Genomic DNA, 23,308 nt, shown 5'->3' with positions numbered 1-23,308 from the left:
CGGAAATGGATAACTGGCCTAGTGACGTTAGCGGAACTATTCGAGGGTGGGGGGAGGGAGCATCTGCATACCCACTTCCGGCGGGAAGGTGATTGGAGCCGGACCGGGCATGTGCGGAGGAGTGGAGCGCGCGGAGCTTCAGTTTGAGGTGATTGTTTAGGATGCCGCCGAAAATATTTTTTGAGCGGGTGTAATGCTGGGATAGCAGAATGTGAACGGCATTAGGAGCCTCCAAATATATAGAGTTGCGTTGGTGCACGCTGGATTTCTGGGTGTACCTACTCAGAAGTAAGTCCCCTGGAGTCCAGCTAAGGGTTACTCCTAGGTAAACCTGTATGCCATGCATGGCCAAACTTGGCCTTCCAGTTGTGTTGGGACTACAATTCCCATAATCCCTGACCACTGGTCCTGTTAGCTAGGGATGATGGGAGTTGTAGTCTCAAAAACATGGGGAGGGCCAAGTTTGGCCATGCCTGCTGTATGCTCTAGGTTTGTAGCCTCCATCTGGTTGAAACTAATGGGCTTAAGTGCACTTAGCTGTCTTTTACTGTGGCTTCTGTGAGGAAGACACTTGAACGACTGTGTGTGGAGCTGGAAGATGGGTGTTAGAAGTGCACAAGGCAGTTAATGTTGATTCCATAGAGCAGCCTTTCTCAACCTGTGGGTCCCCAGATGTTGTTGAACTACAACTCCCACCACCCCTAGCTAGCAAGGCCACAGCTCAGGGATGATGGGAGTTGTAGTCCAACAACATCTGGGGACCCACAGGTTGAGAACCGCTGCCATGGAGAAACAGATGGCTCCCGCTTTTTCCTGCTTCTCCTTTAAGTTGTCAAACTTCTTATTTCTTAAAGCACTTTAACCATGTGGAAACCAGTTTTAATATTCTCAAACCTATGTTTTCTTCCAGAACCTGTGGGCTTCAAAGCATAGTAGCAAGTAACTGCATACTTGACAAAAGGAAAGGTAACTTAATATTTCTATAAAACCAATCTTCTTATTTCATTGATATTTCTGGCCCGAGGCCCAATTCCTCCTAGTCCTCTTTTTAGGACTGCAAATTGTGTTTATTGAATTTGGCTACCAGCAATATAATTAAGTTATATATAAAGTTATTTTGAATCAAGGTGGTAATGCAGATGGAGCTCATTTGAAAGCTTTACTGAAATTAGTGGGGCCCATGTACTGTAATTAAAGATGGGCATATCAAAAAAATTTCTGGTCTGTGAGATTTTCACATGAGTTCATTTACAAGTCTTGTACATGCTGTTTCCACATTAATATTTGGGTTTTTAAAAATGCATTTTGAATGTATTTTCTCATATTAATTTCTAAACATTTTATTTCAAAATACTGAGTTTTTAATAAATGTCTGATGTAAAGTGCATAACCTATTTTTCCCAGTTAGGAAGACTTTTGCATTATGCTTTGAAATTGGATGACTTTGTTGCTGATGTAAGTGAAGGGCCTATGAGGGTGAAAGGAGAAAAGGCTGATAATTCTATTGGTTCTTCAGTGTTATTTGTTGTTAAAATATCAATGCATGGAGCTATGATAGAGGGCAGGGTTATTGAACTGAGGAACTCTGATGCTCCTCCTTAAATCCATACACTGAGTTTTCCAACAAGTTATTCATAAGACACAAACTTATCCCTCCCTTATCCCTCCCAACAAGTTATTCATAAGACACAAACCTATCCCTCCCTTTGAAGCATCCCACAGCTTTGTCCCACCCCAGCTCTTCCTTTTATGTCCAGCCTTTTATTTCTCAGTATCTATCACATTCATTTCTCCAACTGGCATTTTCAGTTGCCTAAAGTCTCTTAATTTCCACAGTACAATCCTATTCTTCAGGGCTCGGGGAGCTTGTTTTAGTTTTAGGGTTGCATTCCCTTATGAGGAGACTTCCAGGGGCTGTATGCAAGTGGAGGGCAGGGTCAGGGGCAAAAGAGGGTGGAGGAGTGGATTGTAGCGAGCCAAAAACCAGCCATTTCTACAATACCCCTCCTCCTCTTCTAGGAAGTACCGTATTTTTCGCTCTATAAGACACACCAGACCACAAGACGCACCTAGTTTTTGGAGGAGGAAAACAAGAAAAAAATATTCTGAATCTCAGAAGCTAGAACAGCAAGAGGGATCGCTGTGCAGTGAAAGCAGCAATCCCTCTTGCTGTTCTGGCTTCTGTGATAGCTGCGCAGCCTGCATTCGCTCCATAAGACGCACACATATTTCCCCTTACTTTTTAGGAGGGGAGTCTTATAGAGCAAAAAAATACGGTAAATGACATTACTACAGTTCAGTGACACATTCCAGGTACACTCAAGCAGGGCATGAAGGAGGGCTAGTGAGGGGTGTGGCATTGCATAGGAAGGGTCCTGCCGGTCAGAAGAAACACTCAGAAGGCTGCCTTTTGGCCATGGTTCCCCCACTCCTTTAAATCTTTACCCTGAAGAAAGTCCCACTGAGTTTACTTTTAGGTAAAGAGGTACAGCTTTAGACAGCTTCATCAATTCTCCCTTGCTCTATTACAAGACTAGAATGCATGTTTTTACTGACATACAAAGTGAGCAGTATTTTAAGATAGTTAAGATTAGGAGCAGCTTCAGCTTGCTAATACTGAATTATCTTCTGTTTTCCATGTATAATTGCAGATAACAGCCGAACATCACATTTCCAATTACAAACTTCTAAAATATGCATCTATTTAATATTATTAGAAGATCTGTCTTCCAATTAGCAGCATCAGATGGGACAAAAAGGAGATTATTTTTAATAATGCCCAGCAGAGTCATAACTTGTAGAACTTTGGTTTTGTCGGCTTGGTTGAACAAGGACTCCTCCCCGAGTGCTACTGAGAAACTAGATTTGGATGGATGGAAACATGTAATGCGGTCTGCACAGCAAGAAGAAGCCACTGAAAAAACATCACAGACTGAAGAAGATTCTCCTTTAGCGGTTACTAGGGAACTTATTGAGATGTGGAGACTATCGGGCAGACTTGTTCCTGAAAATATTAGCGAAGAAGATTTCAAGACTTTAAACGAATGTCCCACCAAGAGTTCCATAAGGAAGTACTTAAAATTCTTGGCTATAAAAGAAAACAGGAAGAAAGCTGACAGAGAAAAGAAAGAAAAACGAAACGAAGCAAAAAAGGAACGAATGTTAAACACTCAGGAAAATGCTGGTGGTGAGCTACCAAATACATTTCTCCCTAAGTTTTGGAATAGGTCACAGGATGCCGTGTACAACTGGAGAGCAGCCCAGTCTATGATCTTTGGTCAGCCTCTGGTGTATGATATGAACTATGAAAATTATATGTCATGCAGAGAAATGGAGAATACAGTGAAACAGCTGATGGAATGTGAAGGGGCCAATCGTAGAGCTTTGGACCCATTTCACTTGCATTATTGTAATCTCAAAGCAGGTGGTCCGTATCACAAAGAATTTGTCAAACGTTACGGAGAAGCGTGGAACAAGTTGTTTGTGACTGTGACAGAAAAGTCTTATGTTGAAGTCTTTCCAAAAGATCAACTTGTCTACTTAACTGCTGATTCTCCCAATGTGATGAAAACATTTGAGCATGATAAGATCTATATAATTGGATCAATAGTTGATAAATCAATGAAGACTGGACTCTCCCTTGCTAATGCAAAACGGCTGGACTTGGCAACAGCACGCCTTCCTTTGGATAGGTGCTTGCAATGGGGGGAGGGTGCCAAAAATCTCACTCTAGATCAAATGATGCGCATCTTATTAACACTGAAAGATACTGGGAATTGGAAGGAAGCTCTGCAGTTTGTTCCACAAAGAAAACACGAAGGCTTTGTGGATACGTCTTCCTGGTCAAAGCAGCAAATTGACACATGGAAGAAAACAAAGTTGCACGAAAAAATGGCTGGTCAAAGAAAGGCACACAAGCAATTTGCACAAAATTTCTCCAGGCGGCAAACACAGAAAAACTGGTGGGAAGATGTGTCTTAATAGCATGTTAGCCACTCAGTGTTTTGACTGATTGTAAGTTTGAATTAAATCAAGATTTAACCTTAAGATATTAACTGCTTAAACTTTTCTCTAGCTCTTGAGTTGCATGGGTGTCAGCCAAAGTGACACAAGAACATGCTTTTCTACAAAAATGAATGTGACATATTTATTGCCTGTTATTCAATATTCAGTGATAAGTTCCAGAAGTTATTCAAGAGCCCAATAATATCAAAATGTGACAGTGCATGTTGTAACCTTCACTCCTTCACTACCCTATTCTAGTAAGGGAATTGGTTTTCAGGCTGTGGATGCCAAATGAACTTCCCTCACAATACTTAACTATAAGATGAGGTCATTAATGTTCATATCATTCACAAGCACCCTTGGCTTCAAAAGATCCACAGACGCTTATGTCCAGGGTGTCAGTGCCAATACTTGGTAAAGCAGAATAGATTTCTTCAGCCCCCACTGGCTAGCTCAGACCTGAAGCAAGTGAGAGTTCAGCAGCATGCTGCTGTTGCTGTACTAGGAACAATTTCTGAATGCTAGGGCAGCACAATGAATTTTATCTGTTTTATAAAGTTGCTGGACAGGAAGGAACCTACATTTTCTGGTAAATAGCAAATATGACCATTGTTGTCAGGTAATACGTAGATGTATGTAAATACGAGCTTAGCTGTGGTCTCATTGAAAAATAAATGGAAATTTATTTGATTTATGTTAGTTATGTGGCCTTTTTTTTTTACAAGGAAAAAGCTAGATATTTAATGTTAATAACAAATTGGATCCATAATCATTATTGTGGCTTATGTGGTGCTTTTTGGCCCAAGGGCCACCCAAGCATTGAACAACTGATAATTACAGCAAAAGATACAATAGAAAAACCAATTTTAAGAACATAAGAAGATGCTGCAGGATCAGATTCATGACCCATCAATAGTCAAGTACATGTCTATGGAAAGCCCAAAAGCAGAATATGAATGCAGCTCTCCCCATTCATGTTCCCTAGCATCTGGTGTTCAGAGGCATACAGAGGTAGTATATATCCATCCTGACTAGCCACTATTATTACAGTGGTACCTCAGGTTAGACACTTCAGGTTACAGACTGCCAACCCAGAAATAGTACCTTGGGTTAAGAACTTTGCTTCAGGATGAGAACAGAAATTGTGCAGCGGCAGCAGGAGGCCCCATTAGCTAAAGTGGTACTTCAGGTTAATAACAGTTTCAGGTTAAGAACGGACCTCCAGAATGAATTAAGTTCTTAACCCGAGGTACCACTGTGGCCTTATTCTCCATCAACTCCATCCAAAATGGTGGCCATCAATACATTGTCTGACAGCAAATTCCAGTTTATGTGCTGTATGAAGAAGTACTTCCTTTTGTTTTGCTGAATCTTCCTATATTCAGTTTCATCAGATTACTCCAGGTATTTTGACAGGGACAAAACCTTTCTACAACTTGCATAATTTATACATCTTTTCAGTTTCTTTCCTAATGACTCCTAATACAGAATTCACATTTTTCACAGCTGCTGTGCATGCATCAACATTTTCATTACGCTGTCCCCAAACCTTTTCTTACCAACTCACTCTTATTAGCATATATGTCAAGGTTTTTTTTGTCCTACTGTGCATCACTTTAGACTTGCATACATTGAATTGTTTTTCTTGATACCCATTCACCCAGTGTGGAGAGATCATTTTTGGAACTCAAAATCCTGTTTTTGCTTTTATTATCCTGAACCATTTGATGTCATCAGCAGATGTGACTACTTCACTTCTCACCCTGAATTCCAGATCATTATGAACCAGTTAAAAAGCATCAGTCACACATAGATGCTTGAGGGGGCCCATTTGTTATAACCCTCTGTGAAAACTGTCCATTTGTTTCTACTTGCTGCTCCTTAAACAATTACTGATCCAGAAGAACACATGGCCCATTATCCCATGACTGCTAAGCTTACTTGGGACTCTTTGGTGTAGGGGGATAAGTGAAGTTAACTCTTTACTCAAGGAAACAGTCGACTCAGGAGAACAGGCCTAGTGAGCACAGCAACTCCTCCCAGTATATCTTATATATCCTATGAGACAGCTGTGGGGACTGAAAGTCTCTGCCTTTCTACAGCTGTCTAAATCTCTCTTGGGTCCTTCCAAAGCTATCTGAGACTTCTTGCTGTGCCTGTCTTGGCACCGCCCTCTTCATACCTTTTCTGGTTCTGGGAGGGGAGCTGATCACAGAAGGAGTGGGAAACGCCCTGGCTTCTTCACCAGCTTGACTCATTACTGATCCTTGCCCACCCCTTCCTCTCCTCTCCCACTGCTAGACTTAATAAGCTAGGAGGGACAGGGATTGAGGGGGCACATGGTTGGACGCATTGCCACTAGCACCTGTTCCACATCTGATTGCATAAGGTGAAACTGATTCCACAAAACATCCTTGATAGCAGCACTGGGTACTTCAACTGGAGTTTCAACAAGTGCCGTATCAAGATCACTCTGAATTTACGCAACTCTATCCTCAGTGTGTAGCCAAATCACCCCCCCCCCAAAAAAATCTGGTTTCGAAAACAAGTTTCTAGAAATTCTATCTCTTTTTTGTAACTACAACATGCATTTCTCTAGACCACAACCCTACATCTCACCCAGACCTCCTAAGGTTCACTTAGTCCAGCAACTAGAGATAGGTTGCCAGCAGGAAGGCAAGCAGCCCTCCCGGGGTTTTTATTCTGTCCCCCACCCCACCCTCAGCTGATAATAATAATAATAATAATAATAATAATAATAATAAAATTTATACCCCGCCCTCCCCATTCAAGACTGGTCTCAGGGCAGCTAACAACCAATAATAAAAACATGTTGATTAAAATACAACTTTAAAAAAGATTAAAATGCAACATTAAAACATTAGGATGCAGCCTCTTCACAGGAGAAGGGAAAAAGAAAGAGGGGGAGGGAATCAAACTGATTCTAAGCCAAAGGCCAGATGGAACAACTCTGTCTTACAGGCCCTGCGGAAAGAAATCAGATCCTGCAGGGCCCTGATCTTATGAGGCAGAGCGTTCCACCAGGCTGGAGCCAATGTTGAGAAGGCCCTGACTAAGGAAGTTGAGGCTAATCTAACTTCCTTAGGGCCCGGGACCACTAGGGTGCTATTTATGGACGGTGGGGCATACCGGGAGAGCGGTCCCATAGGTACGAGGATCCTAGGCCATGATGGGCTTTAAAAGTCAAAACCAGCACCTTAAATCTGACCCTGTACTCCACCGGGAGCCAGTGCAGCTGGAAATGCATTGGGTGAATATGCTCCCATGGCAGAGACCCCGTGAGGAGCCTCGCTGCAGCATTCTGCACCCGCTGGAGTTTCTGGGACAGCTTCAAGGGCAGCCCCGCGCAGAGCGAATTACAGTAGTCAAGCCTGGAGGTGACCCTCGCATGGATCACTGTGGAGAGCCCCCTTCAGCCATATTTTGGCAGCTCCTTCCCACGTATTACTAGTGCTCGGGCAAGGACTTTTATCCCTCCGGAATGCGCTGCCAATTTCACTGGATGACCTCGAGCTCTTGAGTCAAGGAGACTCCGCCGCCCTAACTCAGCTCAGTCGGTAGAGCATGAGACTCGTTAACCTCAGGGCTTGAGCCCCGCAGAGGGCAAAAAAAGATTCCTGCATTGCAGGGGGTTGGACTAGATGACCCTCGTGCTCCCTTCCAACGACGATTCTCCGAAAATGACAGCGCTCCTCAGATCGAGGGTGGCTGGGTGCGGGGAGCGAAGCGCGAGGGACAACGTCACGACCAATCAACAGGCGTTCGAGGAACACCAATCCCCTTGCGTCGACTGCCAGAAGAAGCGGCCGCTCCAAGCCGGAAGTTGCGACCACTTCTGCCCGGAAGCGGAGCGAGCCGAGAGAACGCAGGAGCCTCTCTGGCCGCCGCTTCTCTGTTCCCGCTGACGGCGCGAGGCGTGGGCGGGCTTGAGCGGCGCCGCTGCGCATAGTCCGTGGACGCAGCCGCGGGGAGGAGGAGGTGGGGCAAAATGGCGGACGGCAAAGGAGGCGACGTGAAGCTGAAGCGGCCGCTTCCTGACGGAGGTAAACACGCTGCGTTGCTATGCGAAGCTCTGGTCGGGAGTGTGTGTGGGGGGACCGCTTGGGGCTGGGTTTGGGCGGGAGAGGGTCGAGGGCTGGTTTCGGAGGGGGGAGCGGCGGCGGGCTCCAGGTACCACCTTCTTCCCTCAAGAGCCCTTGAGAGATTTGGCTGCTTACCGGAGGCGAGTTCGCTGCCTCTGACGGGAGCCAAGTCGCAGCCTCGTCTTTCGCGCGGCTTCTGACGTCCCGTGGCTTCCGTGGGTGAAGGTCGTTCTGCAGACTCACCAAAATCCCCTCCCCTCCCCCCCCCCCGGGCTGCCTGAATGCTGCATTTCCCGGTGCCTCGGCTTTCTGTATCCTTCACAATTCCGCTTCTTCCCCGACCCTGTGGCTGGGCGGGAGTGGGAACCCCTCGTGGAAGACGTCGTAGTGCCTAATATACAATATATCACGCCCTGTGGCAGGGCAAGGATTTCAGAGAGCCGCTTGGCCTGAAACATTGCGCTGCTGAAGTGCAGCTGTTTCGTAAAGCAGATGGGCGCCCGTGTAAATAATCCCAGTCCCTTCAAAATTTAGCGCAACTTTGGCCCAAGGCTGCAGTCCTCTATAGACACCACACTGGACTCTCAGGGGCTTTCGTGTAGCTGGACATGGGCAGGGTTAGACTACAAACACACACTATTCCTTTACAGGGATAATGCTACAATAGTTGCTTTCTTCTGAAACTTCGTGGTGTCAATTTTTAGGAATAAAAGTTAAGTTTCCAACTAAATGTGTTCAACCATATGCCCATATTCTCAATTTGGCATTACAGTTTTCAGTATTTTTAAGGATGTTTATTGACTTTCATATTTTTTAAAAAGAGTCAGAGGAGTGTACCATAAAATAAAAACGAATCCAGTAAAATTACGCAATGAACAGAGGAATGTTTGCATACAGCTGATATCAATGTTCTGAAAAATGCCTGGGGAGACAGAACAGTGTTAAGCAGCTGTTAAAAACCATCTTCTCTATGTATCATTATAACTTTTAATGTCTTAAGAATATAAAATAGCCCTGCTGGATCAGTCCAAAGGCCCATCTAGTCCAGCATCCTAGTCTCTCAATGACTATCCAGATGCTTATGAGAAGGCTGTAAGCAGGACCTGAATGCAACAGTGCTCTGACCACCTGCAATTCCCAGCAACTGATATTCAGAGGCATGTTGCTTCCAAGTGTTGTGGAAGAACATAGCCATTGTGGCTAGTAGCATTCATAACCTTCCATGAATTTGTCTAATCCTTTTCCAAGAATGTAGGAAGGTGCCCTGTTAATCTGTATAAAGTTAGCCAGTGCACATGAAGAGATACAATATTGGTGCTACCCACCCACAGTATTATACGATTCCCACTGTAAACTAGGCCAGGTAACATTTTGGGATTAACTAAGTATAATGAATGAATTGAATTGAATAATAAGAGATGGACAGACTTCCCTTTTTTTTGCTGGTTAAAACAACTCTAATTTGAGTAACAATCCCTGTAATTTGAGTACAGTTGCACACTGGTTGTGAATTTGTCACGGACTGCAGCCATTTCCTCTTCTTTTTCCCTGCCCTCAGCATCATGTGTCATTTTAGACTTTTTATGGTGGTCACATATTTTTAATCCTGATTTCCTTCTTTGAACCCACAAAGTGCTATATAAATACAAGTGCTATATTCTTAAAAGATGTCAAGCTTTTTTCACTGAACTTCTTGAAGTCAAAGGATGGAATTCAGTTAGTGCCTTTGCACTTGCAGAAGGGCTTTTGTTCCAGCAGATGCCTCTGCAAATTAGAGGGGAGGCATTTCTTGCTGATTTCTTCCTGTACCACCTTCCTTGCTATTCAGCAGGACTCCCAATTCTCTGTGTCCAGTTTTTCTGGGCACTGTTGTAGGGAGAAACAATGGACACTGTTGTTCCTTAGCAGAGGCATCTGTGATCTGCTAGATCAAAAGCTGTTCCATGAGTTCAAATACACCAATTAGATTCCACCTTAAGAACTTTATTGTGATGTAAGTATTTGTGCTTTAAATATCAATGTTACAACTATAATCTAAGGGGGCTGTTCAATGGGGGCTGTTCAAAGCAAGACCTCTAAAATTATTCAATCAAGACGTGTGCTTTAATAATTTGCTGTACCTTGATCTGAATTGCCCTTGGCAGTAGTAATAGTGGTGCCCTGTGGCTTTAAAGACTTATTTTGATTTCTTTTTATGTAACTGAAGAATTTTGTTCTGCATTAGTCACGTGATTGGAGCTCCCTTCACTATATGTCTATGTTCTTACAGTGTGCTCTGTATAAACAGTTGTGGAGGTGCTGACACTGTAAGTGCAAAAGTCTCCTCTGCATAACAGTGCTTTATGAGGTTGCTGCTCCCATCAGTCCACTCAGTAAAAATAGCTCATCTTGGTAAGTTGTTTCGACTTCACCAGGACCTGAAGAAGAGGCAGAAAAACCTGTGAAAACTAAGACTGTTTCTTCCAGTAATGGAGGGGAAAGTTCGAGTCACAGTGTGGAGAAGCCGGCAACTGATGAAGAAAATGACGACCCCGACACAAAGCCTGCTCCTGCCAAAATGTCCAAGTTTGGGTTTGCCATTGGCACACAGGTTGCAAAGAAACCACCTGCAATATCCATCAAGCTTGGAGCAAATGTAAGTTATTGGAATGTTTTATTGTGAATTATAAAGTTGCACTGTCTTTTTTGTGGTAGCATGCTAGTTAAGTAATAAAAAAGCAAATTAAAGCTTTTTATTTCATTATTCATTGATCAATAAACATTTAAAATATTGTAACTGTTACAAACTATGTATCTGAACCCACATGCATGTTCAGCATGCACGTGTATTCATACACACACTGCCAAGAGTTTTAGGATCTGTTGCTAGAGTTATGGTGTACATCTGTTATGGCTATGTGTCTACACTTAATCTTATGCCCAAAGGAAGTTCTTACACAAAAGGATTAAAGAAAGCTTGGTTTATTATATGAAATGAAGGTGACAGTATAGATATACAGGCAGCAAATCCTACAATACTGACACACTAATCTAAAGAGTGAAAGAATCCCTAACTAGTCTCAAAAATCTACAGAAAGTGAGTGTGGCGATTTTGCCACAGAACCCACACTAGTAGCAAGTCAAGAAATGGAATCAGGGTAGATTATGCCTGTCCAGGTATACACAGTTGGAGCATGTGTTGGCTTTTTAAGAACGCTGAGTAAGTTCTTGGTTGGGGCTTCAAAAGCTAACTAACAATTGAAAATCTAGAGGTTTTGTATTAATTTTAGGCAATGAATTCTAATGGAGGAGGAAGGTGGGCTTTGAGATAAGCATTTCCTATAATTCCAATCCATCTAATGTGTTAATGAATTTATCCTAGTTTCCTGTCTATTTCCTATTTTGCTTATTTGCTTAATAATATTTTCATTAGATTACATATGATGATCTTTACACAAGGAATTAGGAGCGCTGTATGTTTCCTAATGCTTTCCAGGACACATTTGAGATGAGGTTATGCTAACCTTCTTACGCATGCCATGATCAACAGTAATAAATTGTAGAAAAAGTTCAGATTGACATACACCTATTCACAATTTCTTGCGAATTATAAAGTTGTATAAAGGTGTTTTTTGGGGTAGGATGCTAGTTAAGCATAAAAAATAATAAAGCTGTTTATTTCAATATTAATTGATCCATAAACATTTATAATAGTACACTGCTGCAAGGGAATGAAATTCTGGAAGCTATTGGTGGGTGTGGTGTTTGCTTGAAAAAAATCTTTTGAAGTTGGTGATTTTTGTTCTGACTTAGGTGTTATGCAGTACTGAGTACATAGCAAAATACTGGTGGTATTGTTTAGCTACACTGGTAAAAGATAGCTACACTAATATATTCTTATATCAATAAATATAATGCATGGGCCTTCGTTAAAGGTACAAATATCCATTGATAAGCATCTAAAGAACTTAAGGGGCTTATTGCTGTTTTCTAAACTATTCCACCTTTCAGTGGCTAATGGGGATTTCCAGGTAGATTTGGGAAATACCACAAGAACCACAAATACGTATAACAAAACAAAAAACCCTCACAACACAGGATAAAAAACAAGTGCTGTCTTTGTTCTCTTTCAGAAACCTAAAGAGCCTACTCCAACCCTAGCTCCAAAAACGCTTTCTGTAGCAGCAATCTTCAACGAAGATGAAGATGTAAGTAAATATATTTTCTTAGAATAGAGAAGTATGGTGTTCTCTGACCAGGACAAATATGGGTACAGGAAAGAGAAAGTATCATATACTACTAGTCCAATACAACAAACACATGGGATTCTGCTAAAATCTGAAATCTGTAAATGCCCTTTGAAATTTGAATTTCAAATAATTTAAATACTTTGGCATGAGGTCCAATATTGTGTCAGTGATTTCCCCTTCTTCTTGAAGCCCTGCCCCACCTCCTGTTTGCTCTGGAGGGGACACATTTTGGTACACAGCAGGGGCCTTGCAGAGAAGAGAAGGGGCAAGCCCATTTGTGAGAGCAGAAGCGAGCTGTGCCAGCAGGCACCATAGTTGGGTATCACTCTTTGTTGCCAAGCTGTCTTTAAAATTTGACAGTTGACATTTTCCCCGTTTCTGCACAAGGCTGATATATGGTACAAATCTTAAGTATTTTTCCAGCCTTCGCTTTTTTCAGACTTGGAGTGGTTTTTTTTATTTCTGTGTTTCTAAAACAAATTACTACTGCCCCCTGGTGTGTGAAACCAAGCGTCCCTCTGACTTGAATTTGAGTCTGTTATCTTTGCTTGTTAATAGAACTGGAAGTAGGCCGATGAGAGAAATGTAAATGCTATGTGTTTTTTGGGTGGGGAACTTGGATCTGTTTTGGTTTTTGTCTTTGGCAGTATTGGTGATAGAACCTTGAATTTTAATTTGAGAATAAAAAATGGTTCATGGAAGGGGGCATGTGTCAGAAAAACGTGCATACTTCTCCCTGGCTCAGATCTGATCCCTCTAGATATAGAACTGCAACTGCCTGCTTTGTCCTGAATGTAAATATAAAGTTATTAAGTGTAAACATAAATTTAGAAGAGGCTTGTAATGCGTTCGTTATTTCATATGCCACAATTTTACTCCTACTGATTAGAATTTGTAACTGTTTTCTTATGTTCATCTTTTCTTTGAAAATAGAGTGAACCTGAAGAGATGCCACCAGAAGCTAAAATGCGCATGAAGAACATTGGAAGGTAGAGTTGCACTTGCTTGTTATTTTAGGAAAAGGTGGGGTAACAGAAAGAAGTTCTACATAGTAGCTTTGTAGTTTTGCTTTCTTTAACGACATCATTTCAAAACCTTTCACAGTTTTTCTTGTTATGGTCAAAACTATATAAGATCTTCTCATCCCATCCTGTCTTGTCTCTTCTGTCTCATACCCACTTTTCACCCCGCTCAGGTTCTGTCTTTCAGTACAATATTTTTGAAAGTTATGTAATATCTCTGAATCATAATGACCCAAAACCTGAGAGTTTATGGAAGCTAATCTGGAAAAAGTATCTTAGCACACTGAACAGTCTGTGACAGTTCATTATGCAGATACAACTTTTATTATAAACTGACTCTAAGGTCATGGTCCATCTAGCTCTAGGCAGACAAGCAATATTAATATATTGGGGTTTTAATATTCAACATATTCAAAGTGTGTGTGCGTGTGTGTACACGCACTGCATAGTATTCCCAGGTTCAATATTGTGGGCATTGCCACTAACTGCTGCTTTGTAGCTGCATAGAAGAGATTTCTGCACTATATTTTTTCCATTGTGTGAGAGTAGTTGTAGAGAGGCATCTTTCATTGCCTCACAATGAAAGATATGATGGTGTTAAATTTTTCTGAACAGCAAAGGTACCTACTGCATGTTAGCAGGTTAGCATGTGCACCTGGAATTCTAAACCATTAATATGAAACTGATAAAGTTGGCTACATGCTTTTTTTCTGTTATCACAGGGATACTCCAACTTCAGCAGGACCAAATTCTTTCAACAAAGGAAAGCATGGGTTTTCTGACAACCAGAAGTTATGGGAACGGAACATGAAATCTCACCTTGGAAATGTCCGTGAACATGATGACTAGTTGTGTATTGAGATCTGAGTGTTGGGAGAAATGGGAGGGTATGATATTAAAGGAACAGTTTCCTTTTTTAGAGTGGTGTATGGCTATTTTGGGCGCCACTTTTAAAAATTTCTAAGTGGTGCACAAAAAAACTGAGTTTAAAAGTAGAGGTAATTTATGTTTTGTATACAGATTTCAAAGCATTTGCTAATTTTGTAGCTTCGTGCAATTAATTTCACAAGGTTATGGAAAATAAAGACATTGGAAGTGGTACCTTTTTAAGAATTTTCTTTTACAACTATTCTTATATGAAGACAGAGGAAAGGTTACTGTCTCTTTAATCCATTTAAATTAAATGCTGCTGCGCTCAAGAATTCCAGCTCCTGCTTTGTAATAGATTGCTTGTCTCCTTAAGGCTACTTTTATAGAAGGGGAGTAACTTGCTATACATTGAGTTTGATAGACTCTGGCTTTCTGGTCAGCATAGAACCTGAAAAGACTACTGCAAAAAGTCATTTAGTATTTTAAACATCCATAAACTCAGACTTCTGGCTGTGGTAGTTTAGCTCTATAGTACTGTTTAGAAAGTTTGTGTAATTTCTCTGTGGCCTGTTCCACTCTTAGACATCGGTCTTACATGTGTATAAATATTAGGAAAAAGGTACATCAGTATTTTGATTGTTTTCTTAATCATGAGTCTTGACCAGTGCTTGTTAATGTTCCTTTGTCAATTTGAGACCGATAAAGAATATCAGCAGAAAAAGGCATTATCAAAATGATGATTGTACTTTTATCCTGCTTTAGTTTTGTTTTCAATATTTCCCATAATCCCTTAAGAGGAAAAGAACGCCACACACAAACCAACCATTAGAAGCATTAATCCATATTTTGGTTTAAAGCTTTACTTTAAATGCTAGAAGACCTTCATATTGTATTTTTAAGTAAGGGACACTCTTGGATTTTCAGACAACATTTTAATCCACTTTAGTTTTGTCATTAAAGCAATCTGTACAACATAACTTTACACTTTTATCCCCAGCTGTTTTACATTTTGTATTGTTGGAACACTGTTGAGGCTTAATTTCTTTTAGCAATAGAGTTTCCTGTCAATTCTTATTTCCCTAATCTACCTGGACAAATACCTAAAACACTTGAGGACTTTTCAGCAGGATTTAAGTTGTGTAAGTAGTCTGGGGTTAGGTAATATCAGCAGTCACAATTGACCAGCGTAGCTGAAATAGATAAAACACTTCAGAAGCAGTATATGGGTCTAAATTACTAGTTTTCATATGTAGTGTGAATATCATGATCATATTATAAATCACCTACTGTATGTTAGTCACTCTCACTTCAGCACAAAGAGATTATCTGGTGAGGGAAATAGGCATCCAAGTTTTCTTTTTACAATTTAGAAGAGCTTTGACCATGTTGACATCTGTGTGTAAGATCTAAGCAGTTTTGTATTTGTGAATTTTTGTTTGCAGTTAAAAATCTGTAACGTATATTTTCTTTAAAGGCTTTGTTATAAACATAAGAGATGTAAGCAAGTTATTTCTCTAGAGCTGCAGTTGTTGAATTACTTGTGAAAGTTCAAGACTTTAAAAAAAGATGATTTATCTTGGCTCCTTATTATTGAAGCCAATGGCACAATTAGCCCTTAACTAACCATTAATCAGGGAAAAGGAAAGATGGCACTTTTAACCATTTATGTACCTAAACTCACTACACACACACACACACACACACACACAGACACACATACACAGCCCTTCAATTTATTAATTCATTTATAGCCTTTGGGTGACCAATGCCATGGTCAGCTTTAGCCCAATTCTAAATAATAATCTTAATGTGTGCTTGTTTTCAATACCCTCCCCACCATCAAAGCAATGAAAAAGTACACAAATCCTTTACCTCTGGCCTATGATATGCTAACCTCTTGAAGTTTCACAAGAACTCTTTGAAGGAGAAAGGAAAAGTCTGGAGTATTTGTCATGATTTATTTCCAAGTTGGGGAAGAAATGGTGGGAACCAAAAGCTGTAACTTATTCTTCTTTGAGCTTTGCTTGTGCTGATGCTGTATAATCTTTAGCCATGGACTCTAGCTGCTGAGGCTAGTGTTTTTAAGTATAAAAACTTGTCAAGTAAAACTAAATTCCATGTCAATTTCATGTATTATAAACAAAGGAAATGGTATATATGCTTAAATTTACCAAGGCAAGTATGAACGCAACCTTCTTTTCTTACAAAAACCCTTGGCTAACGTAACTGTCTTATTTGTGTGTACACAAATTTTTCTCCCTGCTACATCTGACTAGCCAAACTTCTCAAAGTGGAGAATTTATTTAAGATAAAGATTTCCAGATTAAAGGAGGTTCTCAAGGCCACCATGAATTTCAACAAATTATGAATCAGCCTTGGAAACTATTTTGAAGAGAGCAAGATGTAAGATGTGCTCCAGTTAATAATTTACCATCATTTAATGAAGCACCTGTAAGTAGTATGTTTAGCTTAAGCTATCAGCCCTTCATTTTTCTGATTTGGAATACTGACCACTGAAGTGACTGCATTACTTCTACAAAAGGCAGGAGTTGCTTTTTCAATTTGTTTTCTTATCACAGATTTCTTTTGGTGTAGAAAAGAATTTTTCAAAGTGGGTTCTCACGATTCTTTGGATTTCCCAGTGAGATCAGTAGTGACAAATGTACTTGGAAAAACTGCATGTTTTCTGTTGCTGATCTTTAGTCTGTGCAGCCATTGGAGAAGTCTGGGGGCACTTTCATTTCTGGTGATGATGCCCAACAGGCATGGCTACTACCCTCCATAAACTCGATGTAAACCTTTTCCAGTCTCCTGCTGCTCTGCGGGTTCCATGATGAGTTTGGACAGGGCTTTGTGAAGATCTGAAAGCCACTACTTTAGAGGATTTGATATGTTTGCATGCTAACCTCTCTGCAAACAAAATAATTGTCATTGCTTGTTTGTCAAATAGAGGTCAGGAATGGGTGTCTAGAGCATTAACCCTGTTTTTCAGGATGCTTTTTTAAAAAGCAGCTTGCCAACGTAAGGCATGCCATAAATATAATTGAGTACTTGGAAAGAAAAAGCGAGATACCCGCAGCGCTGATCTTTGTTGATGGTGAAAAGGCATTTGATAATGTCTCTTGGCAGTTCCTACAGAAGAGCATGGAAAAAGCGGGGCTAGAGGGCGAGTTCATGAACGGAATAAAAGCGATATATTCGAAACAATCGGCGAAACTAATAATAAATAACAACATAACAAACTCATTTAAAATAGAAAAAGGAACTAGACAAGGATGCCCTCTATCCCCGCTCTTATTTATTATGGCGCTAGAGGCAATTACAAATAAAATAAGAGCTACATTAGAGATCCAAGGGATCAAATTAGGAACAAAAGAGTATAAGCTAAAAGCGTATGCGGACGACCTGATGCTGTCACTGGAAAGTCCACAAGAAAGTGTGGGTAAGGCCTTGGAGATGCTAGAAGAATTTGGCAAGGTATCTGGCTTTAAATTAAATAAAGGGAAGACTAAAATGCTGACGAAGAATTTGGGCAAAGAGGAAAATGAAAAATTAGAATCACAATATGGAATTAAAGTGGCAAAAAAAATAAAATATTTAGGAATTTGGCTAACTAATAAAAATATAAATCTGATACAAGATAATTATCTTACGACATGGAAACAAATAAAGAAAGACCTGGATACCTGGAGTAGAGTGAAACTTTCATGGACGGGAAGGATGGCCGCAATAAAAATGAACTTACTTCCAAGAATGCTGTATCTCTTTCAAAACATACCAGTGATTAGAGGATCCAAACTTTTCACAGAATGGCAAAGAACTATCTCAAAATTTATATGGCAAGGAAAAAGGCCAAGAATTAGGTTCAAACTTTTGACAGACCGGAAAGAGAGAGGGGGTTTTTCGGTTCCCAACCTGAAATTATATTTTGAGGCAGCCTGTCTTTGTTGGATTAGGGATTGGATTAATTTGGAAAACTCCGATTTGTTGGATCTTGAGGGGTTTGACAATAGGTTTAGCTGGCATTTTTATTTATGGCAAAATAAAGGAAAATCACATAAAGGATTCACAAGTCACATCGTTAGGGGCCCTCTCTATGAAGTCTGGGAGAAAAACAAAAAGCTCCTAGAGGAAAAAACACCCTGGTGGCTTTCGCCAGTTGATATCTCAATGATTAAAAAAGTAAATATGGAAGGAAAAAGACTTACCTATGAAGATCTATTAATAAGATCAGAAAACAGATGGAAGATGAGAACGTATGAAGAGCTGAAAGGTAATTTGACAAGTTGGCTACAATTCCACGAAATAAATGCAATATGGACAGATCACAAAAAAGTAGGGATGAACGAGAAGAAATCCAAATTCCAGACAGAAATAATTGAGGGTAATTGTAAGTTATTATCTAAAATGTATGACTTATTATTGGAGTGGGATACGAAAGACGAAGAAATAAAGGAAGTTATGACTAGATGGGCAATGGATCTGGGATATAACATAGACTATGATAAGTGGCGGAATTTATGGACTAACGGAATGAAATTCACAGCATGTGCAACACTAAGGGAAAACTTAGAAAAGATGATGTACAGGTGGTACATTACCCCGGCAAAACTGGGGAAGATGTACAAAACAGCTAGTAAGTCTTGTTGGAAATGTAAAACTAGAGAAGGTAATTTTTTCCACATGTGGTGGACATGCGAAGTAATGAAGAAATATTGGGAAGGCATTTATAATGAACTAAAAAAAATATTTAAATATACCTTTATTAAAAAGCCGGAGGCCTTCCTATTGGGTATAATCGGGGATGAAATTAAAAACGAAGATAAAACATTATTTCAATATGCCACAGCTGCTGCCAGATTATTAATTGCCCAAAATTGGAAAAGCCAAAGTATCCCAGAAATTAGAGATTGGCAAACAAAGTTATTTGAATTTGTACAACTTGCAAAAATGACACAAAAAATTAGAAACCAAAAAAACACAAAGTTTACGAATGACTGGAAAAAATTCATGACCTACATTGAAGAGAACTATAAGAACATAAAAACCACAGCAGGATTGATTTAGATCTTATGATGTATAAGTCTATTATAATTAGTAACTGCAAGAGAAATAAATTATTTAATGTAAAAAGCCTGAAACCAGTAGGGATGGAAGTCAATAGGTGTACAAAGGAAGGATTAAAATATCTAGAGATATATAAGAGACAATTGAACAAGCAAAGAAATGTAAAAGGAAATAGTCATTATGTTTAGAAATCTGTTTTATTTTATTTCGATGTAATGGCTGTAACCGTTTTTCTTTTCGTGTTTTTGTTTTTCCGTGCTGTCATTGTTTTTCTTTTTGATCATTTAAGCAAAAATTAATAAAAAGAATTCACAACATAAAAAAGCAGCTTGCCCGTCAACTGCCTTTTTCAGGAATCTCTGTGTGCTATTCCTGCTCCTTTGCTTTGTTTGCTTATCTCCAGATCTGAACTGGGGTACATGCTGCCAGCTCAGCAGCCCTTCACCTTGATGTATTACATTTTAGCAGGCTGAATTTGGCGAAATTTCAAGTTATGGTAATAAAGCTGCACTCACAGAAGTTTCTGAATCTCTCCTAATAGTGAAATGGTATCTATGCAGAATTAGTAATTGGAGAGAAGAATGTGGAATGTTTGTTTAACAGCTAACAAGTTGCTATAAACTTGCTTTTCAATTCCAGCAATTGGAACTAAATTAAAACTGCCGTATTGCCAAAATGTTGGTCTGCTTATACAGTAGTAAAATGTGAAATAAACAGCAGAGAGCCAGAACATTTGTGTGAACATATAGAGAGCTCAGTATAAAATATTAAGCATTACAAATAAGCATATGACCAGGCTGTTACTCTATAAATCTAGCACTATCATACTATAGTTGGTATTATACAATAAGGCTAGTATTGCCCCCAAAGTCAAATGTCAAAAGTGTGAGGCAAGAACACAAATCTAACCAGCCTCTTTTTGCTGAACTAAGTAGTAGTCAGTACTTCACCTTGGTGTTTGCTGTTGTTTTATTGCTTGTGATAGATTAACAAGAGTATTAAAATTGTACTTTTAAATGGGTAGCAAGAGGTTACCAAGCTGAGAGGGCTCCTGTATTTCTAAGAGCTGCTCAGAAAATGATTTCACCCAAAGCTAAAATTTCATGTACATGCAGTTGCAGTGACAAGAAATGTTATGCAGATGAAAATTTTGGTTTGAATGAACTTTAAAGGGATAGGAGCATCACTAAGAGCTGGGACCTACCATTCCTACCAACAAAAAGAAATCACACTGTTTTCTGCTACCCATCCCATATATACCCATATATAAAGACACGGTGCTGCATGTAAGAACTTCGTCAAATGGCCATCTTATAGGACCAGTTCCTGTCTGCAAGGGGGTCAAGCAAGGTTGCATCTTGGCCCCAGTTTTATTCAACTTTTACATCAATGATATGGTTAATTGTTTGTCATCTCCGGACTTCCACGCCCCGAAACTGGCTGACAAATCAATATCAGTACTTTTGTATGCTGATGATGCGATACTCCTATCTCGAACAAGAATAGGCTTAAATAGGCTCATAGGTGAATTTTCAGCATACTGCAGGAGAGAGCAACTGGTAATAAACTATCAGAAAACCAAAATTATGGTTTTTGCAAGGAAACACAGACAGTACAGCTGGAGGATGGATAACCAGACAATTGAACAGGTTAAAGCCTTCAAATATCTGGGTATCGTTTTCCAGTCGACCGGGTCCTGGGATGTCCATCAAAAATGTGCCAAAGAAAAAGCAGCTCAAAGTATTAAGATGCTGTCTCGCTTCTTTTATACGAAGGGGGGCAGATACATCCCAGCAGCCTTTGAAGTCTTTCAAGCAAAACCTCTGGCGCAGTTACTGTATGGGGCACAAATTTGGACGGGGAACCACTGCTCCAGTCTTGAAACTGTTCAGTCTAAATTCCTAAGGCAGATATTCGGCGTCCCCTCCTGTGTTCCAAACGCAGCATTACGACTCGAGGCCTGCCTTCCATCTGTAGAAACTCAGACCTGGCAAAGAACACTCAACTACTGGCTTCGTCTTAATCTAAATCCACCTGGTCTACTGCCTCTAGTAATGCAAGACCCCCACAAAAGCAAGTGGTTCAAAACTGTGCATCAAAAACTTCTTACATGCGGTCTGCATTCACAGTCCCTACTATCAATGGGCCTCATTAAAGCAAAGAGTCTAATAGGCCAGCGCCTGAAAGACATTGAACGGCAAAACAACCTGACTATCTTAAAGAAACTGTGCCCATGGTATACCTACTTTCCCCCTTCTCATTTTGACTCTCCAGCTTCATATTTGTTTAAATTAACCATCCCAAAATACAGACGTGCCTTTACATTGGCTAGATGGGATGTTCTCCCTTCTGCCGTACTCGAAGGTCGCTACCAAAAGACTCCATTTGAAAAACGACTCTGCCCATGTGGAGATGGTAACACGGAAACAGTGTCCCACGTCTTCCTATCCTGCCCCCTTTACAAAGACCTAAGGAATGAGATTATTACTCCACTCATTCTCTCCAACCCCGGCCGTTCACCAGACATCACACTGTATTTCCTCTTATCTGATACGGATAGTCAGATAACAGAGAAGGTCGCGAGGTACATCGAAAGAGCTATGAAATTGAGGGCCACCATCTGAGTGACAGACTTGTTCATCTGACGGACCTCCTTTTGCTTGTTCTTTTCTCCCTTTTATCCTTATTTCTATTTTTAATTCCTGTATAGCTGTGGCCTGTTGGCTTTGCTAATAAAGTTTTGATTGATTGACACTGTTTTCTGCTACCCATCCCATTTCTAGTTGTTTCATGAGATCACTTATAGTATTTGACTTAGCTCGACTGAAACTGACGTACAAAACACAAATTCCTCACTACACGCAAATTGTGAACATATTCTACAATAGTCCCATCTCCTGGCACAATATTTTTATGTGGCTCAAGATATGTAAAATTCCTAAGTGCCAGCTGCTGGTTTCCAGGCATCGGAGCAGTTCCAGTTCATGCACCTGTGGCAAGCCAGTTAGAGGTCCTTCAATTCTGTTGATTTTAATTAAAAGGTGTCATCACAGGTGTAACGATTGGAGTGTAGCAACATGTTTGTTATGCTATTTAATCAAATTACAGGTAGTATTTCAAAATCTGGAGCAAGCTTAAGTTCCCTAGAACACACATTATCATACTTTCGCCACCTTTGCTTAATATCTGGCTTGCAAGAGTTCTGGGAAACTCAAAAGCTTGCATACTATTTTGTGCCAGCACTATTGAATCCTAAAAAAGGTTTTTTTTAAAAAGTTCAATATTGTATACACATCTCAGAAGCTGTCAAAATGAATCAAATAAACTGCAAGAAATAAGAGCAGGTGCTGACTTCTAAGACATACCAGTGCATCTTAACTATTGTGGAGCTCCTGTTTCGGAGGACCCACATTGTGGTTTCAGGAAGAATGAAAACATATCAGGGAATCTGTTGCTGTTTAAGTTTTGTTGTCTTACTGTCATTTGTATATTTATGTGCCACTAAACTCGTTTGAGGCCTTTTGTTAGAATAGCAGTAAACCTGTTTTAATGAATAATAGAAAAACATGAGACGATGCAGCAATAAGTAAACTATTTTGAAAAGATAATGTAAAACAGGCACCAGGAAATTAGGGGTGCAGGGAACAATATTAGTCATTACTACTTCTTGCTTGGTTCAAGAGAATAGTGTCTTGTAATTGGGCATTCCAGGGTGACGAGTTTTGCTTACAGAGTGGGTTATACTATATTTTCCAGAGCTGTTGCTCCAGAGTATGGGCAACAGATCCTAGCTTCTAATACCCCAACACTACCACTGGGTACCAGTATGGGTGTCTGGGATGAGGTTTTTAACCCAGCAGAGGAAGACTACTGGCTGCAAGATTTCCACTCTAGTCGAAACTCCCTATTAACTTCAGTAGTTGTCAAAGCCTATGATGAACCTGGGTTTGTCCAGTGGAAGATATCTGTCAGGCATGACACCAATTGCTAGTGCTACCTCTTGCCATTGTAA

At 40.2% G+C, this 23,308-nt stretch overlaps 2 protein-coding genes and 2 long non-coding RNA genes across 5 annotated transcripts; 2 read left to right on the top strand and 2 right to left on the bottom strand.

The window, feature by feature from the left end:
• Positions 1 to 49: 49 nt before the first annotated feature.
• On the top strand, positions 50 to 4,695 carry TRMT10C (tRNA methyltransferase 10C, mitochondrial RNase P subunit). 2 transcript variants are annotated; one of them, XM_083737081.1, is made up of 3 exons: positions 50 to 148; positions 911 to 966; positions 2,652 to 4,695. In XM_083737081.1, exon 3 carries the CDS (start codon positions 2,695 to 2,697, stop codon positions 3,979 to 3,981), a length of 1,287 nt encoding a protein of 428 aa, XP_083593207.1. In that variant the 5' UTR covers positions 50 to 148; positions 911 to 966; positions 2,652 to 2,694; the 3' UTR covers positions 3,982 to 4,695. The 2 variants fall into 2 exon arrangements, with proteins under 2 accessions (XP_083593207.1, XP_083593208.1); XM_083737082.1 differs by having other exon boundaries at positions 121 to 288.
• Positions 4,667 to 7,736, bottom strand: LOC310844011. Its single transcript, XR_014563879.1, has 2 exons — positions 7,409 to 7,736; positions 4,667 to 6,074 (listed from the first exon to the last, which is right to left on the bottom strand). It is a non-coding gene; the product is annotated as an uncharacterized lncRNA (long non-coding RNA).
• A 136-nt stretch (positions 7,737 to 7,872) lies between these two features.
• Positions 7,873 to 16,342, top strand: PCNP (PEST proteolytic signal containing nuclear protein). The gene is made up of 5 exons (XM_083737505.1): positions 7,873 to 8,069; positions 10,523 to 10,743; positions 12,221 to 12,295; positions 13,271 to 13,326; positions 14,082 to 16,342. The coding sequence occupies exons 1-5, from the start codon at positions 8,015 to 8,017 to the stop codon at positions 14,206 to 14,208; spliced, it is 534 nt and encodes a 177-aa protein (XP_083593631.1). The 5' UTR covers positions 7,873 to 8,014; the 3' UTR covers positions 14,209 to 16,342.
• Positions 15,046 to 20,535, bottom strand: LOC310843837. Its single transcript, XR_014563674.1, has 2 exons — positions 19,610 to 20,535; positions 15,046 to 17,225 (listed from the first exon to the last, which is right to left on the bottom strand). It is a non-coding gene; the product is annotated as an uncharacterized lncRNA (long non-coding RNA).
• Positions 20,536 to 23,308: the final 2,773 nt, after the last annotated feature.

This window comes from Podarcis gaigeae (genome assembly GCF_964106915.1).
Source record: "Podarcis gaigeae genome assembly, chromosome: 4".
Lineage (NCBI taxonomy): Eukaryota > Metazoa > Chordata > Lepidosauria > Squamata > Lacertidae > Podarcis > Podarcis gaigeae.
This window is presented reverse-complemented; position numbering and strand designations above follow the sequence as displayed.